Below are 23078 nucleotides of genomic sequence, written 5' to 3'. Positions count from 1 at the left end.
GTGTAGTTGAAGGTGATTTGAAAACCTTCACCTAGGACTTCGACTAGAGTATGCTTTAAATGCTTTCCTTGTTGCATGTTTTAAAGTTTTTGGTAGTATAATTGTTAGGTTTTTAACGTTGCTTCCAATTACGTTTAGAAGGCTTGCTTTGCCTACTAGGGGTAACGTGCACACACACACTTTATTGTTTTGCCAACTTGTTTTGTGAGAAAAGTGGAAAGGGCTTTGTGATTTTTACTTGATAAGGCTTGGTTTTTAAGTGATTTCTAGTAGTCCACCTCCCTTTGATAGTTCACTTTGTACACTTAAGCCTTTTCCTACCTATCTTGCACCTTGAAAACCTTTTTGAAAACCTTTTATCACTCACTCTTTTGTGAAAACTCTTTCAAACCTTTTTGAAAACAACTTTGTGAAAACCTTTTCTTGATCAAAGATGAGTGATCATTCTAGTGTCCATGGTCATAACTCTTGTAGTACTAGGTCTAGTGTTAGGGATGAACTTAGGCAACTCAAAGAGTACCTAAGAAAAAAAGAAGAGGAAAATATAAAAAGAGAGGAAGAATTGAGAAGAAAAGAAAAAGAGTTTGAAAAAAATAATGAGGAAATAAAAAGGTTGCTTGAAAAACTAGTTGTGGGAGGAGAGGCTAGTGGTTCAAGACCAAGAGTCACTTCTCCTCAACCCTCAAGAGGAAAGGGGCATATGCATTCAAGTTTTCATGAGGAGGAAGGGCATCATACCCAACCTCCAAGTGATACCTTCTTTAGTAGTCATCACAATAATGGTTACTATCAAAGACCCCCAAGGCATCATAGAAATAGGGAGTCTTCCAATAGCGAACCCAACATCACTCTTCCCCCATTCCATGGCAAAGATAATGTTGAAAATTATTTGGATTGGGAAATGAAAGTTGAACAACTTTTCTCTTGCCATGGAATAAGTGAAGATAGGAAGGTTTCTTTAGCAACCCTTAGCTTCCAAGGGCATGCTATGTATTGGTGGACCTCCTTAGAAAAAGAAAAGAGAATAAATCATGAGCCCCCAATCCAATATTGAAATGAGCTCCGTAGTGCCTTAAGGAGGAGGCATATTCCTCCATACTATGACCGAGAGCTTATGGACAAGCTACAAAGATTGAAACAAGGGTCCTCTAGTGTGGAAGAATATAGGCAATCTATGGAGTTGCTAATGATGAGGGCTGGGATTAGGGAAGAAGAGAGGACCACAATCTCTAGATTTGAAAGTGGTCTTAATCTTGAGATAAGAGACAAAGTTGAACTTCTACCTTATAGGGATTTGAATGAACTTGTTCAACTTTGCTCAAGAGTGGAGCATCAACTTACAAGAAAACCTTTTCGAAAAGACTCCACTCCCTCTTATTCCAAGAGTTTTAAGAAGGAGGGCCACTCTTCCCTACCCTATCCCAAAGAAGAAAAAGAAAAAGAAAAAGAAAAACCATCTTTTAGTGGGAAATCTCGCTTGGGGGTGTGGGAATAATTGTTAAATAATTTGTTTGTTGGATTGGCTCCCGATCCCTTGCCTGTTGTTTATTTCTTTGAATATGTATTATTGATGTGTTTTGTTTTATATCGATATAGTCCCACATCGGTTAGGAAGGCGAACGAAGCATGCCATATATATGGGTGTGGATACCTTCCTTGTGTAGACGCGTTTAGGGATGCCGTGGGGCATTGCCTAGAACAAAACCCTGAGGCCTTAGGGCAAAGGGGACAATATCTGGCCATGTGGGGTCGCTGCGCTACTCTGATGGGGTTGGCAGGACTTGCCTTGGTAGACGCGTTTTGGGGTGGCATGCGTGCCATTGCCAGAAGCAAAACCGTGAGGGCTGCGGCCAAAGCGGACAATATCTACATGCGGGTTGCTTGGGCTGTTACATTGGTATCAGAGCCGGGGCCCGGATCGGTGTGCCAGCGAGGGCGCTGGACTCCCTTGAGGGGGGGTGGATATAGTCCCACATCGGTTAGGAAGGCGAACGAAGCATGCCATATATATGGGTGTGGATACCTTCCTTGTGTAGACGCGTTTAGGGATGCCGTGGGGCATTGCCTAGAACAAAACCCTGAGGCCTTAGGGCAAAGGGGACAATATCTGGCCATGTGGGGTCACTGCGCTACTCTGATGGGGTTGGCAGGACTTGCCTTGGTAGACGCGTTTTGGGGTGGCATGCGTGCCATTGCCAGAAGCAAAACCGTGAGGGCTGCGGCCAAAGCGGACAATATCTACATGCGGGTTGCTTGGGCTGTTACACCTCTAGTGTGGAAGAATATAGGCAATCTATGGAGTTGCTAATGATGAGGGCTGGGATTAGGGAAGAAGAGAGGACCACAATCTCTAGATTTGAAAGTGGTCTTAATCTTGAGATAAGAGACAAAGTTGAACTTCTACCTTATAGGGATTTGAATGAACTTGTTCAACTTTGCTCAAGAGTGGAGCATCAACTTACAAGAAAACCTTTTCGAAAAGACTCCACTCCCTCTTATTCCAAGAGTTTTAAGAAGGAGGGCCACTCTTCCCTACCCTATCCCAAAGAAGAAAAAGAAAAAGAAAAAGAAAAACCATCTTTTAAGGCATCTTCCAAAGACACTAAAACAAGTGACATCAAGTGTTTCAAGTGTCTTGGCCGTGGGCACATTGCTTCACAATGTCCCACCAAGAAAACCATGCTTTTAAAGGGCCAAGATCACTATAGTAGCCTTGATGAAGCTACTTTCTCATCTTCAAGTGATGAAGAAGAAGTTTTAGAATCCGAGGAAGAAATCTTACCTTGTGAAGGAGACCTATTGTTGGTTAGAAGGCTCCTTAACAATCAATCTAGTGAAATTGACCAATCACAAAGAGAGAACTTGTTTCAAACAAAATGCAAGGTCTTAGAAAGTACTTGTTCTCTCATTGTCGATAGTGGGTCTACTTCTAATTGTTGTAGTACTAGATTGGTTGATAAGCTAGCCTTAACTACAAAATCTCATCCTAAACCTTACAAAATGCAATGGATCAATGAGGAAAGAGGTGTTGTAGTTAACCAACAAGCAAGCATACCAATCTCTATTGGCACATATAACGAAGAAGTTTTATGTGACATAGTGCCATTAGAGGTTAGTCATGTCTTGCTTGGGAGACCATGGCAATTTGACAAGCACATAATCCATGATGGCCTCACCAATAAAATAAGTTTCCAACACTTGGGAAAGAAATTTGTGTGGTGTCCTCTATCACCTTATCAAGTGAATGAGGACCAACTCAAATTAAAAGCTAAGAAAGATGAGGAGGAGAAAAGCAAAAACAAAAACAAAAAGAAAAGAAAAGAAAAAAAGAATTTTTCCTTTGAAGACAAAGGGCTAGGTTCAAGAGAACCTTAGCCCTTGTGCCATCCTCTTTCTTTTGGTGCCAAAGAAAGATGGAAATAGAGGATGTGCACCAATTTAGAAAGCCATCATTGAATAAAAGGCACCCAATCCCTAAATAGATGATTTGGTGAATGAATTGCATGGGGCCAATAAATTTTTAAATGGTGATGCCTCTTTGGCTCCCTCCTTTCCCTAGCACTTTCGTTCAACAAATTGTGTACTTAAGGATTGCATAGCTAAATTTTCGTATTTTACTTCCCTAATTGTGGTTTTACATCTTTTGAAGGATCCATGGAATGGAAGAGCTTAAAGATTTGAAGTCAAATCCTTCTCAAGAAGGAGGGGATGATGGAGGACCATCCTTGGTACTTCATGTGAAACCCATCACATGGTTCATGGCTATGACCAATTTGAGTAGTATAGTATTTTATTGCTTTATTCCAAATTTACCCTTGTACTTTAGGGTATTTTAGTCATAGAATTTATTTTATTTTATTTGCCAATTTTACCCTTGTATTTTGGGGTGTTTAGGACTTAGAATTTATTTTCCCTTGTATTTTCTATTTTACCCTTGTATTATGGGGTGCTCTAGATGATTAGGGTTTTTAATTTTGGGCTAGGGTGTTAATTAGAGGGTGACGCATGTTTTTGGTGTTTTTGGGTCTATTTTTGGTGTAGAAAGGCTTAGGCCCAATTGGAGGGCAAAGGTTGCATGGTCTTATCATGCACCTAGATATAGCCAATCTAAACCCAAAGATTCCATCATTGGCCACCAAGTTGCATCTAGGGTTCATTTGCATTTCATTTGGAATGCATTTGCCTACTCCAAATGCAACCCTAGATGTCTCCCCTCCTATAAATACCCAACACCCCACACCTTGTAAATACTTTGGATTATATGAATTTGAGAGAGCATTTCTTTGCCTCAAATCCTATCCTTAGTCCCTAGGTTAGTTCGGCTAGCCCCCTTCATTCTCCATCCTTGGAGAGTGAAACCCTAGAGTGGCCTCCACCTACACTTGGAGTGAGCCAACCTTGAGCAACCCTAAACCATACACCATACACTTCCGCCCAAACACCACCTTTTCACACCTATCTTCCTTTCTCCAACATAAACCTCCCTTTGTCCAACCTTTGATGAGCCTAGATCAAGGGCAAGGTGTCTCCCTTCAATCACTATCATCAACCATGGAAGGAGGGACTCCATCATGGTACTAGAGCTCCTTTTCTGCCATGGAGTTATCAGAAGTGTCAAAGTGCCAATGAATCTATAGTAATGATGTCGGTGGAAACTTTAACGACAAGGTTGGATTAGGAGCATTGAATTTGGAAAGGACGATGAAAAAGTTTTTTTTTTCTTTTGATAAAATTGACATTTATTATAAAAAAAAATAAATTATTAATAAACTTATTATCACTAAATAAATATGAATCATTCAATTTAATTATTCATATATATATATATATATACTAACTAGTGAACTATATGAAAATCAAACATTATTTTATTAATTATCCATGAATCACATAATACTTGGTCCAACGTAAATTTTTTACTTTCGTCCCATTACATTTTATAATTTCTACAAATAGCTATTAAGAATAACAATAAATATATCAATTTTTTAATATAATTTTATTAAAATAACTATTTTTTCAATAAATGTATTATTTTTAACAGAACAATTTTCAAATAGTAAAATTATCGTTGATTTCAGAACGGATGGAGTATTAAATTTTGTTTGAATAAATTAATATGAATTTTTTTAACTTTAAATTATTTTTTTGAATCGACAATTTAAATTTACTATATGTAAAATTTAATTTTAAAATGTATGTATATGTATTAAAATTTTAATATTAAACTAAAAAGATATTAACCAATTTTAAAATATTGAATAATTTAAAAGAAATATTTATACTTTTTACGTAACATTGATAAAGATGAAAGAGAGGTAAAAAAGGGTAAGAGATAATTTAAGAAAGATGAGAGAAAGAGAGAGAAGAAAGTGAAAATTAAAATAAGAAAAATGAGAGAAAGAATAAACATGAAAAGAATAAAGAGAGAGACGAGAGCAAATAGGGGAGAATGAGAATGTGAGAGAGAAGGAAAGAGAGAAATAAGAGAGGAAAGGGGACTGAGAAAAAGAGAGCGGAGAAAAAAGAATGGAAAAGAGAGATGAGGGAGGAGGGAAGGAAAGAGGAGAAATTTATAGGTGAAAAAAATAAATTCTTACTTTTTATGGAATTTAAAATTTTAAAATTTTAAATAATTGTACATTTAATTTTACAAAATCACAAATTTCAAGATTTTAAGAAAACAATCCAATTTTTCTTTTCTTGTTTTTTCACGGTCTTCCAATATAATATCTCTTTTTTTTTCTTTTTTTTATTTCATTGCGTCTGTTTATATATATGAAAATTCATTTTATTTTACGTTACATTATTTTTTACCAATAGCACGTAAATAACTAGAGAACAACCTAATTGATCATATTAACCTACCCTTACTCCAAACCTTAACTAATGCTTGTCCTTAAAACACCCAAGGAAGGAATACAACTTCAAACTTAGTTTGTGTGACCTTGTTCAAAATTTAATTGTACATCTATTTATTTATTTGTTTTATGGCCCGACTTACTAGAAAGAAATTAATTTTGTTCATGATATTATGATTGTTAGTGACTCGAAGAATTTACATATGATAAAAAATTGAACATGAAATTTTTTGTTAAATAGATTGTTCTCGCAATGTGTGAGTACAAAATGTCTAACTATTACATTAACTCATCAAATTCTTAATTGTACTTCTATTAACTCATCATGTCCATTTTGTTCTAGTACTTTGGAATCATCACAACACTTATTTTTGGAATGTGACTTTTTCAGAAATGTTTGGCATAATGTTTTTATTTGGTCAGGGATCCGCTTAGAACTTTCGTCCTCTCTGGGTCATTTGTTTTTCCTCCTCAGGAGCATGTTTCTAGGTAAAGCAAAAAAAAATGGAGGGATATTTTTTAGCATGTAACAATTTGGGTTATTTGGACCAACATGAATGAAATTATTTTTAGAGACAAAACGATGTTGCATTTTGATTTTCTTTATCAAATTAAAATTATTTCCTAGCATTGGTAGATGTATAGGAATGGTTGTAGGTCAGGTTTTACTTTTGCATCTTGGTGTATTGACCCATAACTTTGTATTTTGGAGAGTTAGGTAGTGGATTGATAGTGTATATCCTTTTGAGTTTAGTCAGTTTTACTTATAGGAGATCTCTGTTCTACTTTGTGTAGAACTTTTGTATAACCTCTTTCTTTAATTTTATTAATATATGAGATGTGGTTTTAAAAAAAAATCTTAAGAAATAAGGGACATTGTTTTTTTCTCTCTTTGCTTGTAATGTGCTAATTTAAACCATAAAATAGGATAAGCAATAAGTAATAATATATAGGTGACTCATTTGACTCTAGCCAAAGAAAGAAAAAGCATCAATCATGTGTATGTAAGGATGCAACGCGTGAACAAACAACAATCTGAAAAACTTCGTTTCTTAGCACTAACCCTAAGGAAAGTCAAATCCTTGCTAGTTGCTACCTCATTGAATGAAGCATTAGTGTCTTAAACTACTAGCCAAAGCCATACATGCTCGACCACCATTACACTACATTCAAACTATGAACAATTTTTTAAAATTGTCAACATAATGTAATGTGATTCAATCAATATGATTTTTCCATCTCATAGTTCCATATAAAGAATTTATTGATTTTTTTTCAGCATCAAGTGTGGAATTGAATATATGAGTGATGATTCCGTTAACAAGATGAATGTGATATAAACTCGACTGCACCCTTTTAAACGGAAGTTCTCCACATTCTAATGCATAGGAAACAAAAGGATGGATTCAGGTTAACTTCTTCCAATCACATATAAAAAATGCACTAAGAAATCACGTCCAGCACCTTCTTGAAAGAAAAGGAATGACACCTCCCTTTTTGTAACTTTGTAAGTCGCAATTGGCCACCTTTGTTCTTATTTTTAAAACTAGAAATGTATTGGGCCTATAACAAATTTCAGTCTCCAAAGTTGAAAGTTAAGGGAAGAACACAAATGGAGACGCCCTTATTGTTCCAAAAGTTTACTTCAGAATGTGACTTCTTGCCATTGAAAAGGTTGAAGGATGTTAAATTTGTTGATAAAAAGTAGAATGTGTCAAAGAGTATTACTAAGTATCATTATAAATTGTTGATAAAAAGTTTAGTTAGAAGGAATGGGAAAATAAAAGTTGTTTTTCTAACTTGTTAAATATGCGTGTAAGAGAAAAAAAATAAAAAATAAGTAAATTAAAAATAAATTATTATATATAATATCACAGATAGTATTGTTTTTATGTCAAATTTTTTTAACCATAAAAATTACGATAACAATAATAAAATCTGTACGCAGAATATAGTATATATTATTTTAATTCTTATTTTACTTAAACAAAACATAAGGAAGCATAAGAGACAGAGATATGCTTTCTTTCTTATTCGCTTGCTTCTGTTCATCACCACCAACAATGTACTCCATGGTTACATTCTTGAATTTTATAAGTTGCACCCTCAAGGTGCATCTATGGTTAAGGGTTAATGAGTTATCCAAATCTAGCTAAGTTATTAGTAAAATCGCATGAATTAATACACAATTAAATTTTTTAAAAATTTGGGTTAGATTACACATTTAATGTTTATAATCTTTTCCGAAATTATCCATTTAATGCCTTTAATAAAACAAACAATCGCATGAATTAATAGACAATTAATTTTTTTAAAAAAATTTGTTAGATTACGCATTTAATGTTTGTAATTTTTTCCTTAAATTATCCATTTAATGCCTTTAATAAAACAACCAATTTATTTGTCATTCTCAAAAAAATTAATAGACTCTTTCCATACGATATATTCCTGCTTACAAAAATCATTTTTACTCTTTCCCAAATTTCATTTGCAAAAGAGGAAAGTGTTCTTTACTCATCCATATTTGGGGTGTTTTTTGACTCTAGATTTCAAAATGTATTTTTTAAAAAAATCTAAATTTTGAAAATTTCTATTTTTTCTACAATTTTGGTCCTTTTATTTTAAAATAAAGATATTTGATCCATTTATTTTTAAAAATATAAAATTTTGATCTTATAATCAATTAATTTTAACATTGTCTAATGATCTAATCACTTAAGTGACATGATATTTAATGATATGACATATATAGATAAAAATTAAAAAATAACATGCAAAAGATCTTTATTTGTATCTATTTTTACTAGTGATTGATATTTATCCATTAATAAAAATCTTATTTACATATTTTTTTAAATTCTAAATGTTATGTTACTAACAAACTAATAAAAAGTTTTAGACAATAAACTAATAAAAAATTACGGTTTATATAGCTTGCTTTGTTATAGAATTAACAAACTTATTATTTATGTTAGATTATGATTGGATGATAGTGTAAAATTGTTTTACATCATTAATATATCACCATTAAATCTTTCCCAAAATTCTCTATCTTGGCCCTGACAAAGTCAATAAGTAACGTTTTTCCTTCTTTAGCTTTAAAAAAAGATTGTTTAATATTATTAATCAATAATTAAAAATAGAGTAGATTATAATCTTGAAAAAAATGTTTAATAGCTATATACTAATGGTATAAAACAATTTTACAATATTAACTAATAAAAATCATATTTGATATGACATTTAAGGTAATTATAATATAAAAGTCAACGAATTTATCATATATATGAAGATTTATGTTTGGATGAAATTGTAAAATTATTTTATATGATAAAATTAAACGAGTTCATTAAATTTTTAAATGAAATGATATGCACTTAAATAAATAAATGTCAAAAGAAACTAAAGTCTCATCCGACCTACTATATAATAATAAAAAACTAGATCACAATCATTGTATTAAGAATTCTACAATTGTTATAAAACACTTAGATCAGAAGTTATCTAAATATTTATTTTATCTTTAATAATCAAGTATAATATATATCCTAGGGTCTTTGGTTAATTTACTTAATTATTATAAGATATAGAGCTGTGATTTATTTCTCTCATGCAAAACAAATAAAAAAAATGAAAATAAGAAATAAAAATTTCCAACATGTTGACGCGGCAAATAGATACATGTTTCCTTAACTCCATTGATCCAAAATTTTGACGAATTGAAGGGAAACTAATAATTTATATGTAGGCTAACTTTCAACATTACAAAAGGTATTTTTGTATAAGCAAATAATTAAAAACGCATTAAAAAAAAGGGCATGGAACACTCTAGACAATAAGTTGTGGCCTAAATATTAAATAACAGTTGGCATGGATCATGGGGTTCAGTGGTTCACGACTCTTCAAGTTCTTGTTTCGGTATTTCTTCTACCTATCCACGTAATTAAGTTCATATGACAATGCTGATTTTAAGAAGAGAAATTCTGAATAGTATGAAACGAAATTTGACGAATTCTTTGTTAGAAGTGATTAAAACATTATAAATACCACCCTTGTACTGAAATATAATATACAGAATAAGAATTCCTTTTTCTCCCACTTTACGTTTTCCTCTGATACTCTCTCTTTCACGTGTGGGTGTGGCTTTGCTCTAACAAACTGGTATCAGAGCATAGGTTCCGATTAAGGGATTTTTTGAGACACGATGGGTTCAACTGGTACGAATTTTCCGGCAAACCTTCCCGTTCTCAATGGAAAGAACTGGGATCGGTGGCGTGTGCAGATGAAGGCGATTCTGGGTTATCAAGAGGTTGCAGAAATCGTCGAAGAAGGCTATCCAACGCTCACCAAAGACTCGACAGATGCACAGAAGGCGCTTTACAGAGAAAATAAAAAGAAAGATTGTAAAGCAACCTTCTTGATTCATCAATGTGTTGATGAGGCACACTTTGAGAAGATTGCAGGTGCTGCAACTTCGCAAGAAGCGTGGAAGATTCTGGAGAAATGCAGTGAAGGAGCAGAGCAATTGAAGAAGGTGAGATTGCAGACGATGAGGCGTCAATACGAATTGATGCAAATGGAGAATAATGAAAAGATAGCTGAGTTCTTCAACAGAATCATCACCCACACGAATGCTATGAAGAACTGTGGAGAGAAAATCACAGATCAAACAATCGTAGAAAATATTCTGAGAACACTCGATCCCAAATTTGACCACATTGTTGTGGCCATTGAAGAATCAAAGAAGCTCGAGGAATTGAAGGTAGAGGAACTTCAAGGTTCTCTTGAGGCACATGAGCAGAGACTCATTGAAAGAAGTTCAGTGAAGTCTGATGATCATCAAGCACTGCAAGCTCAAACCTCAAAGAAAGGACGTTATAATTCCAAAGGAAACTTCAAAGGACGAGGCCGTGGGAGAGGATTCAGAGGTGGCTTTGAAAAAAATAATCAAAGTCAAGACCAAGGAAAGATTGAACAAGATCAACCAGAAAACTCAAATAGAAGAGGGAGTTTCAGTAATTGGCGAGGAGGAAAGAAAAAGGTAATCGATAGGAAAAGAATTAAATGCTTTAATTGTAATCGAATTGGACATTTTTCGGCAGAATGTGAAGCTGCACCAGGTCGCACAGATCAACGGGGGAGTCAATCACATGGTGATTATCAAGCACACATGGCCAAAGAAGATAATGAAGCGAATCTTGAAGAACAACCGTTGATGTTGATGATGATCACCAATCCAGAATCTTATAACAATGAAGAATGGTACATAGATTCTGGATGTTCCAATCATATGACCGGGCATCGAGATTGGTTTGTCAATTTCGATCCAAAGAAAAAGAGTACTGTAAAATTTGCAGACAATAGAGCCACTCAGGTTGAAGGTTCTGGAAATGTATTAGTCAAAAGAGAAGATGGAAGACAAACAGTGATTACAGAAGTACTGTATGTTCCTGGAATGACCACGAATCTGATCAGTCTGGGTCAACTTCTGGAGAAAGGATGCTCAGTAAACTCAGTTAAAGGCTTTCTAGAAATCTATGACAAAACAAAGAGATTGGTGATGAAAGCTCCATTGGCCAAGAACAGAACCTTCAAGGTAAGCCTAAACACCATTGAATCACAATGTCTTTCCGCTGCTATGTTGTCAGATGATTCATGGTTATGGCACCTTAGACTAGGCCACTTAAATTTTAGAGATTTGAGTCTCTTGAAATCCAAGGAAATGTTAATTGGTCTTCCTTCAATTAAAATTCCCAAGAAAATATGTGATAACTGTTTGATCAGCAAACAACCCAGGAATTCTTTCAGCAATTTTACAGCTTCTAAGGCTAATGAAGTACTGCATGTTGTTTACTCAGATGTTTGTGGACCGATTGACACTCCATCATTAGGTGGAAATAGATATTTTGTTTCTTTTGTTGATGACCTGAGCAGGAAGGCATGGCTCTACCTAATCAAAGCCAAGAGTGATGTGTTCAGCATCTTTAAAGATTTCAAGGCTTTGGTGGAGAAGCAATCTGGAAAATGCATTAAAATTCTGAGGACAGATGGTGGAGGAGAATTCACATCTGGAGAATTTGAAGGTTTCTGCAAGGAGCATGGTATAGTTCATGAAGTAACTGCTCCTTACACTCCCCAGCATAATGGCATTGCAGAAAGAAGGAACAGAACAATCTTGAACATGGTCAGAAGTATGCTTAAAGAGAAGAATCTTCCTCATAGTTTTTGGGGTGAAGCAGCCATGACAGCTGTGTATGTTCTGAATAGGTGTCCAACCAAAAGGCTTGGCTCCATGGTTCCAGAAGAAGCCTGGTCGGGAAGCAAACCTTCAGTTAAGCATCTCAGAATTTTTGGATCTCTATGCTACAGACATGTTCCTGATCAAAGGAGAAAGAAGTTGGATGACAAGAGTGAGGCAATGATTTTTGTTGGATACAACTCTACTGGTTCATACAAGCTATTCAATCCCAAGAATCAGCAAGTCCTATTTAGTAGAGATGTCTACTTTGATGAATCAAGTTCATGGGCAGAGTTTCAGTCTACTTCTGATATAATACCAAAGTTTCAGTTTGAATGGAAAGATGAGGATCTAGTTGGAGAGACACATCAAGAAGTGGTCAACAGTGAACTTCAAATGGTGGCTGACAGACCTACAAGAGTCAGGAGTTTTCCATTAAGACTCAGTGATTATCAGATTTATCATGATAGTGCAATTACTGAGGAAGGTGATTTGGTTCAGCATATGGCACTTTTGACAGACATGGAACCCATTACGTTTGAGGAAGCTATCTCTAAGGAAGTGTGGAGATCAGCAATGGAGGAAGAATTGAAGAGCATTGAGAAAAATGATACCTGGGAAATGGTGAATTTACCTCAGAATAAAAAGGCTATTGCTGTTAAATGGGTTTTCAAAACTAAATTCAAATCTGATGGGTCAATTGCCAAACACAAGGCTAGGCTGGTGGCAAAAGGCTTCATGCAGAAGGAAGGGATAGATTACTCAGAGGTGTTTGCTCCTGTAGCTAGATTGGAGACTGTGAGGCTGATTGTTGCTTTGGCTAGTTGGAGGAACTGGAAGCTGTGGCAGCTAGATGTTAAGTCAGCATTTTTAAATGGGCCACTTGATGAAGAAGTTTTTGTGGCACAACCTCCTGGTTTTATATGTAAAGGTAAAGAACTGAAAGTCTTGAGATTGAAGAAGGCCTTGTATGGCTTAAAGCAAGCACCAAGGGCGTGGAACAAAAGGATTGACTCTTTTCTCACTGGTTTTGGCTTTCAGAAATGCTCAGTTGAGCATGGTGTGTATATCAAAACAGTAAGTGAAACTGAGATATTGGTATTGTGTTTGTATGTTGATGATTTACTCATCACTGGTAGCAGTTTGACCGCTATTGAGTCACTCAAGCAAGGTTTGAAGAGTGAATTTGAGATGACTGATCTAGGCATCCTGTCCTATTTTCTGGGAATTGAATTTGCCTACACCGAGAAAGGCATCTTTATGCATCAAAGGAAGTATATGTCCGAAGTTCTGAAGAGGTTTAAGATGCTGGGGTGCAAACCAGCAGAAACTCCAGCTGAATTGAATGTGAAGCTTGATAAGAGCGAAGATGAAGGCTCTGTTGATGGAACTATGTTCAGGCAAATTGTTGGTAGCTTGAGATTTATTTGTCACAGCAGACCAGAAATAGCTTTTAGTGTTGGTTTGGTCAGCAGATTTATGAGTGATCCTAGACAATCACATTTGGTTGCAGCTAAAAGAATCATGAGGTATCTAAGAGGAACGCTCAGTTATGGCATTTTGTTTCCTCATCACACTAAAGGAGATGATAGCTTACACCTTGTAGCCTATTCCGATTCTGATTGGTGTGGTGATCTGGTTGACAGAAGGAGCACCATGGGACAAGTTTTCTTGCTGTCAGGATCACCCATATCCTGGAATTCTAAGAAGCAGACAGTAGTAGCACTCTCTACCTGTGAAGCCGAATACATTGCAGCCTGTGCAGCTGCATGTCAAGCCTTGTGGATATCCTCTCTACTTAAAGAATTAAAGATGTTTACTGGTGAAGCAGTGGATTTGCTGGTGGATAGCAAATCAGCAATTGATTTGGCTAAGAATCCTGTGTCACACGGTAGAAGCAAGCATATAGACACGAAATTCCATTTCCTCAGAGATCAAGTAAGCAAGGGGAGGATCAGACTTCAGCATTGCAGATCTGAGAAACAGCTAGCAGACATTATGACTAAATCCATGAAGAGTGAAAGATTTAAAGAGTTGAGAGAGTTTTTGAATGTTGTTAGTTTGTAATTGGTTTGAATCAAGGGGAGGTGTTAGAAGTGATTAAAACATTATAAATACCACCCTTGTACTGAAATATAATATACAGAATAAGAATTCCTTTTTCTCCCACTTTACGTTTTCCTCTGATACTCTCTCTTTCACGTGTGGGTGTGGCTTTGCTCTAACATTCTTGGGTCATTATATGGTGCACCATGATTTTTGGTAAGAGGTCAAATTTCCTTTTCAAATTTTAACTTACAAATACTCAATAAAACAGTGCCACATCTCATTTGTTCTGTTTTTTGTGCAAAAGACTTTATAATAAATAGCAAAACTATTTTAAGAATGTGAGATATATAAATTCAAGATATAAAATCATATATTAATCAAGATAAAAAAAAAAGTCAATAATTACACTTCTATTTTAAAAAAAAAAAACCTATATGTATTTATCTTTTAACATCAACCAATAGATGATGCAATATAAGTCTACCAAAAAAAAAAAAAAACCAAGAACTCAAACACTCGTTATATAATTCTGTAGCAATTTGTGCTGTGAGGATAATCAAGATAAATTCTAGTTAGTTTCTAAAACTGGGGAAATGGCTTTGAGTTTTGAGTCCTACAAGTGGAAGTACGATGTATTCTTGAGCTTTAGAGGGCATGACACACGCATGAGTTTCACAAGTCATCTTTATCATGCTCTATGTCAAAAAGGAGTTAATACTTTCATAGACTACAAGGATCTCAAGAGGGGAGAGAAGATTTCAGCTTCACTTTTTGGAGCTATTGAAGTCTCAAGGATCTCAGTAGTCATATTATCTAAAACTTATGCTTCTTCCACTTACTGCTTGGATGAACTCCTTAAGATCCTTGAGTGTAAGGATTCCAAAGGTCAACTGGTTTTGCCTATTTTTTATCACATGAATCCATCTCAGGTAAGAGAACAGAAGGGAAGCTTTGAAGAAGCTTTGGCCCAACATGAAGATAAATTCAGGGATGATGTGGACAAAGTGAAAAGGTGGAAGGAAGCTCTATGTGAAGTAGCTACTTTGTCTGGCTGGCACATAGGAGATGGGTACATATCCTTTAAAAGATTGTTACCTTTCTGGTACTCCATGTTTTGATTAGTAATTAGTTTACATATTTTGATGACTCGTCACACAATTATTGACTAATAATCTGATGAGTTGACATAGTAATTAAGCACTTATGAGAATGATGTATTTAGTGGAGAATTTGTGTTCGATTTTTGTCATGTACGAAAACTCTTCGGACCAACAATAAACACAATATCATAAGTAAGATTAGTCTCTGACCAATGGATTGAGAAATACTTATGATAGAACAAAAAAAACAATTATATATTGGCTACTGAATATACTTAGTAAACTTCAAACATTTAGTATGAATTCACAAGATTTGGCTTAGTGGTGAGAGTTTAGATAGTTTGTATAGATACCTAAATTGAAACCCCATTATCATTATTATAAACTGAAAAGCATTTGTTGTGAACTAATATCGGATAAATGTTTGAGAAGGAATCAAAAATGATCTTTAGGTTCAAAAAAAGTATTTTAGCAACTCCCCATATAACTTATTTTTAACACCATATATTGTTTCCTTAAATTGTGTTAGGAAGGCTTTCATTTTGACTGAAAGCATATAGTCAACGTTGATTTATGACTACACAAAAGAAACTGATGAATTGATTGTAATGGAAAGGAATGCTAGGGTCTGATTTCTTTATTTTATTTTACTTTTACGTTTAACAATATGAAAATGCATTTCAACTTCCAAAGTGGATTGGCAAATATATTATCAAGTGAAATAATAAGGAGAAAGTATTTTTCTTGCCTTTGTTGATTATGAATGGAAAGATAAATCATTTTATCCGGTAAAGTGCTGCAAGTTTTCCATTCATATCACTAGCTAGTTATGGTTCATTCTCATAATGCCAACAAGTTCTATAATTTCTCATACAATGTTAAATCATATATGAGAAATCAAGCCTTTTAATTCAGTAGTTGTAAAGCTTGCCTTGAAATACGGGGTCGACTTGAAACTCTCGGGATTGATTTTTGCAATGTTAAAATAATGTTTGATTAGCGGAAATCAAGTCTTACAAGTACATATTAGTCCTTGATTATCAATTTTCGGATACTACGTAAACCATCCTTTTGATTATATGTGATTAACTATCCATTCTTTGGATTTCTATTCATAAAAGGGAATAACTAGTTGATGCAACTTAGTCATTGTCTCATTGATTAACTGAAAAGTTCAAATAATAATCCATATGTGATTATGCATGACATGACTATAGATACCATTCATAGCTGTCTCTTCCAACATATATAGTTTGTAGTTACTTTGGCATTATGTGTGGCAGGCCGGAATCTATGTTTGTCAAGCGAATTGTTGAAGAGATATTGAGTAAGCTGAACCGCTTACCTATCAATGTTGCCAAACATCCTGTTGGACTAGATTTGCCGGTAGAAGATATTAAATCACTTTTGGAAACTGGATTAGATGATGTGTGGTCTATAGGAATTTATGGAATTGGGGGAATTGGGAAAACAACACTGGCTAAGACTGTTTATAACCACATTGGTAGTAAGTTTGAGGCCAGTGCTTTCATTGCTGATGTTAGAGAAATTTCAAGTCAAAGATTTGGCATAGTTCAACTACAAGAGGCACTTCTTTCAGAGGTTTTGAACCATAGGGATTTTAAAGTAGGAAGCAAAGATAAAGGAATTAATCTGATAAAAACTAGACTTTGCTGTAAAAAGGTTCTCATAGTTGTTGATGATGTTGATTCATTGGAGCAACTGGAATCTTTGGTTGGAGAATACAGTTGGTTTGGATTAGGAAGTAGAATCATCATAACAACTAGAGATGAGCATTTGCTAGTTGCTCACAATGTGGAAGCATCCTACAAGGTCAAGGAATTAAGTCATGACCATGCTCTTGAACTGTTTTGTTGGTATGCTTTCAAACATCCCTTCCCTCAAATAAATTATGAAGAATTGTCCTTCCACATATTAAACTATGCCAAGGGCTTTCCATTGGCACTAACAGTTTTGGGGTCCCACTTGTGTGGTAGAGATAAAGCACAATGGATAAGTGCATTGGCTAAACTGGAAAAAGTTCCAAATAAGCATATTTTTGAAGTACTTAAAATCAGCTTTGATGGGATGGAAGAGAATGAAAAGACCATATTTCTTGATATTGCATGTTTCTTCAAGGGAGAGGACAAACAATATGTGAAAATGATACTAGACGGTTGTGATCTGCATTCAGATAGTGGGATTGGTGTTCTAATGGATAAGTCTCTCATCACTGTAGAACTGAACAAGCTTTGGATGCATGAGTTGCTACAAGAAATGGCTAAAGAAATTGTTCGCCGTGAATCTCCCAAAGAGCCTGGTAATCGTAGCAGACTCTGGTTTCATGAGGATGTGCTTCATGTATTGGACCAAAATATGGTATACTCTTCTCCTTCAATATATTTTTGTTTATATCAAAGTTCAAAGTTTCATTCGATTACCTAACTATTCTCTTTGTGTATTGCTTTTTTGCCACCAGGGAACCAATAACATCGAAGGAATAAGGCTAGATCTACCTGAACCAAATAATGTTGACATAAATGGAAAAGCATTGGCAAATATGAAAAAACTTAGACTTCTTAAGATCAATAATGCACATATTTCAGCTGACTTTCAATATTTATCTGATGAGCTAAGATTAATTGATTGGTCGGGGTACCCTTCTTCAACTCTTCCACAAAACTTTCACCCAAAGAGGCTAGTTTCTTTAAATCTGAGTCATGGTCGCATCAAAAACTTGTGGAAGGGAGTTAAGGTATAGAATTTCTGTTTCAATTAGTTGAATATTTTCTAAAATGTCAAAAGCTGTGGTGGTTTAATACTGTAGCTAGTTATATTTTCATTTTACTTACTTTCTTTTGTATATAATGACGATAAGAAAGTTAGAATTTAAGATCTTGAACCAAATTTTCACCGCCATCCCAACTCTAATGGTTCTTTTTCAATTTACTTTACTAATGATGTTTGTGTTTCTCAGATATTCAGAGACTTGAAACTTGTATCCTTTACCTGCTGTGAGTACCTCACTGAAATTCCAGACTTCTCAATGATTCCAAACCTTGAGAGTCTCTGCCTAGAACACTGTAACAGGTTAACTAAGGTGCATGAGTCTGTTGGATCCCTTGATAAACTTGCTACTTTAAATTTCTTACTATGCTCCAATCTCAAGACTCTTCCAAGTTGTTTCAAGTTAAAATCTCTACATACTCTTATCCTTACTGGCTGCTCAAAAGTTAGAAAGTTTCCTGAGATTGTTGAGAGAATGGCACATCTTGAAGAACTCCTTCTCCAGGGTACTGCCATAAAAGAACTACCACAGTCAATTGAATACCTTAATGGGTTGAAAGTCTTACTCTTAGATTCTTGCCAAATGCTAGAGCATCTCCCTAATAGCATTCACAGTTTGCAATGCCTTACTACACTTGGTCTCACCGACTGCCATAAGCTCAAGGAGCTTCCAAAACTTCCACCAAACACAAGATATTTAAACACAAGTAATTGCAAATCATTGGAAAGTTTACAAGCATTTTCCAACTCACCAAATTTCAGTGCAGGGAATTTACCAGTGTTTTCTGTAATGATGTTCATCAACTGCAATAAACTGATTAATAAACAGTTCCAGGACCACATAACAAATCTCTTGTATAATGAGGTAGATGCCAAATGCTTAGAGTCTATTTGAATACAAGTTTAGAAGTATTTTTTAGATATTTTTTACTAAAAATAAATAATATTTTTTAGGAGAAACTCTCAGAAACACTTTTAGCTTAGCTTGTATCCAAACAGACCTATCTCTCCGTGTTTTTCTAGGAAAATACTAAGGAACTAAAACTAAATTTTATGCTACAGGAGTTTGTTCATGAAGTTATGCTTCCAGGGAGCAACATCCCAGATTGGTTTCATCATCAGAGTACTAATAGTTCGATTTCTCTTATGGTGTCTTCAAGATTGTATGGTAAGATGGTGGAGTTGTTTTTTGGTGCAGTTTTGGAGTTGGACAAGGGTGATATTACAACTGGAATGTTTTCTTGTGGATACGAGGTTATTATCAACAATGAAAGGACATTTTTGATGGAAAGAAGGTTTGATTCATTGGACACGAGTCATGTGTGGCTGACTAAGAATAATTGTGGTTGTTTGATATGGCCACTCAACAGTATCCATCATTGGAATCACTTTAGGATTTCGTTTGGGGTATTTGAAGTCTCATCAAAGGTGAAAGTAAAAGCATCCCTGAAAAGCTGTGGTTTCCATATCTCGTCCAAGCAAGAAATGCATCTAATTGATCATGAAACAGTTAGAAATTTCCAATGCCACAAAGAATAGGATACACCTTAGTGCAGTATTGTTTCCAACTGTACTATCATTTTTATTAATTAAATGACTGTGGAAAGTTACTTCACACAGTGAGTGTATTACTTTTTTCTCTTGTTTTATATGTTCAGATGTAAGATATTAGTGAATTATAGCAGAGTGGAAAAGTGTATTAGCATTTGAATCAGTTGTCTATGTTTTTTTAACTTTAATGTGGTGTTTTTCATCGTATCGTGTGGAGTATTTGTGGATTGTATTTTCTACATCTTTGATTTCTTTTTTTTATTTTTAATTTCACTTCAAATTTATTGGTGGCTAATCTATGATGGTATTTTCAAAAACTGTGGCAAGTGATGATTTTGGCGAAGTGGCCACCAGAGTATGGAAATGACACAACCCAACTGAAATCATGACTTGCATCTGGAACGACCCGTTCTTAAACTAGAACAATCAGTTTTAAACTACGAATTTAAGTCTTTTTAGTAGTTTGAAACGGGTCGTTCTGGCCGGTTCTATGTACTATGTCTCTTTTAACAAAAAAAAATCATTATAAATATAATTTATTAAATATAATATTTATTATAAATGTAACTAATTAAATTTATTAAAACTCATTACAACAATAAAGATCAATGGTAGCGAGAACTAAATCCATGACCAATATTTGGACATGTCTTCCTAGTGTAACTAGAGGTGTGACAATATGAACAATTTTTTACACGATTATGTTGTTCTCTAATGTCCATCTCTATTTTAATCATGCTGGACTTTGACTAACCCTTGAAAGTTCTCTTGAGTTCTGGATTTGGCCACAAAGTTGGACCAGTGTAAGTAGGCCAATAATCTTCATGTCGAAGCTCTCCAAACTGTCCTTCGTATACCTTTGCAACTTGTTGTAAGGTATATATGGGAGATATGTAGGTTTGATAGTCGTGATGTGCATGTAAGCATGAAGCGAGTACATGCGAGCAAGGGATATGAACTTTCTGAAACTAGCCACAATCACACCACATTTCATCTAGCCTTACTGTAAATCTCCTAGCAGGTCGAAATTCTCTTAGATGTTGCATTTCTTCCACTAAAAATCTAGTGCTTGATCTGTCAAAGGTGATAACTCTATGAGTATTTGCCTTGGACTGTGCATCTTGAATAGTTTTACTTGCAATTTCTGAGTAGACATGTCCAACATTAATCATTGCATCAACTTCCTTGCCTCTTTGAATGAAGAACTTGTTGCAACGAGTGTATGTGGCTATTACCATAGAACAAATTGACAGATTTCGTGTTTTCTTCAATACAGAATTAATAGACTCAGCTAGGTTTGTTGTCATGTGTCCCCAACGTCGTCCATTGTCCCATGCTAGTGGCCATTTTTCCCTAGGAATGTTATCTAACCATTGGGCTGCTTCAGCATTAGTATCTCTTACTATGTTGTAATAGTAAAAGAATTTAGGTTCAGTCATCCATAGGCTGAAAAAATAATAATAATTAAATAATAAAAAATAATTATCAAACGTTTAAAAAAAAGTAATGATAAAATTACCCATGTTGACGACATCCTTCTTTAGTACTGTATTTTTGAATCGTCACATGAAGTTTTGTGCAATGTGTCGAATACAATAGACATGGACAAAATTGTTTTCTGTCCAACCACTTCAATTTCTTGAGTATGCACTTCGAATAGCCTCATGAAGATCAGAAATTAGGCACAACCCGTCTTGCAGTGTTACATACCGCCCTAAGTTCATAAGAAAAAAAAACCATGCATCGGTAGTTTCACTTTCAACAACAGCAAATGCAATAGGAATTATGTTGTTGCGACCGTCTTGTGCAACTGCGACCAATAGCATACCTTTGTATTTCCCGTATAAAAAGGTTCCATCGACTTGAACAATTGGTTTGCAGAAGGCAAAACCATCAATGCATGGTTTAAAGGTCCAAAATAACCTTTTGAATCTAACACTCCCCTTATCCAATAAGTCACCTTGGTAAGCCGGTTGTGTATTAAATTTCCAGATAAAGCCTGGAACATACATTTGCATTGCTTGCAACATACCTGGTAACTTGTTGTAAAACTCCTCCCAGTTTCCAAAGATGTTTTCAATGGCGTGTTGCTTGGCCAGCCATCCCTTTTTGTAACTGATTGTATAACCCATGGTCAACTTGATGTGGGCTATGATGGTTGAAATGGGTGTGGATGGATCAGCTTCAATAATTTCATGAATGGTGTGGATGAGTGGGTAAACACATGTGTGGGGGCCTTCAAGGATCATGATTTCCCAATGTTGTTCCCTAGTGCGCAATATAGCACGACATCTCCAGGCACAATCGTGGTGAACGCATTCCATGAGAAGCCTAGTAGTATTTGAGTGCTTAACCTTGTACGTGCAATAGTTGACGAAGTGAAATCTGTTAATAGAGTCTTGCACTTGTTCTTTTGTTTGGAAGCGTTGGCCAACAAAGAGTGTTCCAGGTGGATACACAACCATTTCACGTTCCAACAGATGACTATACTCAGTGTCTTGTTGAATTTCATTGGGAAAGTCTAAAAAGTGTGGAGGTGGGTTGTATATAGGTACTGGTTCTAATGGTGAATTATTTGGAACTGGGAGGATTTCTTCCTCATCATCATCTTGATGTTCAAAGAGAATTTCGTCTTCTTCCTCGCTAAAAGGATCAAAGACATTTTCTGTTGGGAAACCAACATGAAGATGATCTTCAATGTTGGTTTGAACATTGGGTTGAGAGGTAGAAGCTCTAGTTTGGTCAAATGGTTGAGAAGGTATTTGATTAAGGTCCATGACTGGACCAGTTAAAAGCTGTGTGTATGACTCAACGTCATGGTTAGAGGGAATATCATAAGAAGGGCAAGATGGGTTAACTATGATAAATTTTGTATGGTGAAACTTGTGGTGGATGTGATTCAATTATAGTAAAGGTAGCATATAATTCAATACCTGATTGAAATTTATTAGAATCACGAACATTGAAAAGTGTCTCAACGTCTTCATCATCAGTCAACTCAACACAGGTGTACTTACTAACTCCTGGGCCAAGTCTAATAGGGAAGCGGAAATGTATGCTAGCCACTCTCAAAATCTTGTCGATGTAGCTTTGTGTGGATGACTTTTTGTAACCTTTGTAGAGTAATTCCTCTCTTGATACAAACTAATTTTGCAGATGAGGACAAGAAGGTGACTCCTTCACTCGAACATTGGTTAATGGAACCATCTGAATGAACAATAACGTAGATTGAAGAAGCCATTTTATGAAGGTTGAAAGAAATTGAGAAGAGAGAACGAATGAAGGAGTGAAGGTAAGGTGAAGGTGAATGAAGAGAATGAAGGGTAGATGGTGTATTTATAATGGAAGGTTCAGACGCCAGAACGGGCCATTCCAAAACCAGAACGACTCGTTCTAAACTACAAAAAAAAAGCCTAAAACCCTATCTTGGAACGGGCCGTTCCAACATTAAGATTATCAACTAAAACGCAACTCTAGAACGGCCCGTTCTGG

The 23078-nt window shown here is 35.3% G+C and overlaps 1 protein-coding gene across 1 annotated transcript; it reads left to right on the top strand.

Annotated features, from left to right (window-relative positions):
* The first annotated feature begins 14622 nt into the window (after positions 1-14622).
* LOC109793662 (disease resistance protein Roq1) lies at positions 14623-19746 on the top strand. The gene is made up of 5 exons (XM_020384384.3): positions 14623-15217; positions 16532-17627; positions 17728-18003; positions 18226-18900; positions 19098-19746. The coding sequence occupies exons 1-5, from the start codon at positions 14742-14744 to the stop codon at positions 19572-19574; spliced, it is 3000 nt and encodes a 999-aa protein (XP_020239973.2). The 5' UTR covers positions 14623-14741; the 3' UTR covers positions 19575-19746.
* Positions 19747-23078: the final 3332 nt, after the last annotated feature.

The sequence above is a fragment of the Cajanus cajan genome, chromosome 1 (genome assembly GCF_000230855.2).
Source record: "Cajanus cajan strain Asha chromosome 1, NIPB_CcT2T_4, whole genome shotgun sequence".
Taxonomy (NCBI): domain Eukaryota; kingdom Viridiplantae; phylum Streptophyta; class Magnoliopsida; order Fabales; family Fabaceae; genus Cajanus; species Cajanus cajan.
This window is presented reverse-complemented; position numbering and strand designations above follow the sequence as displayed.

Coding starts and splice junctions, on each gene's coding strand:
- LOC109793662 (XM_020384384.3), top strand. CDS start 14,742: ATGGCTTTGAGTTTTGAGTCCTACAAGTGGAAGTACGATGTATTCTTG. Junction 15,218..16,531: donor GGCTGGCACATAGGAGATGG/GTACATATCCTT, acceptor TATGTGTGGCAG/GCCGGAATCTATGTTTGTCA. Junction 18,004..18,225: donor ACTTGTGGAAGGGAGTTAAG/GTATAGAATTTC, acceptor TGTGTTTCTCAG/ATATTCAGAGACTTGAAACT.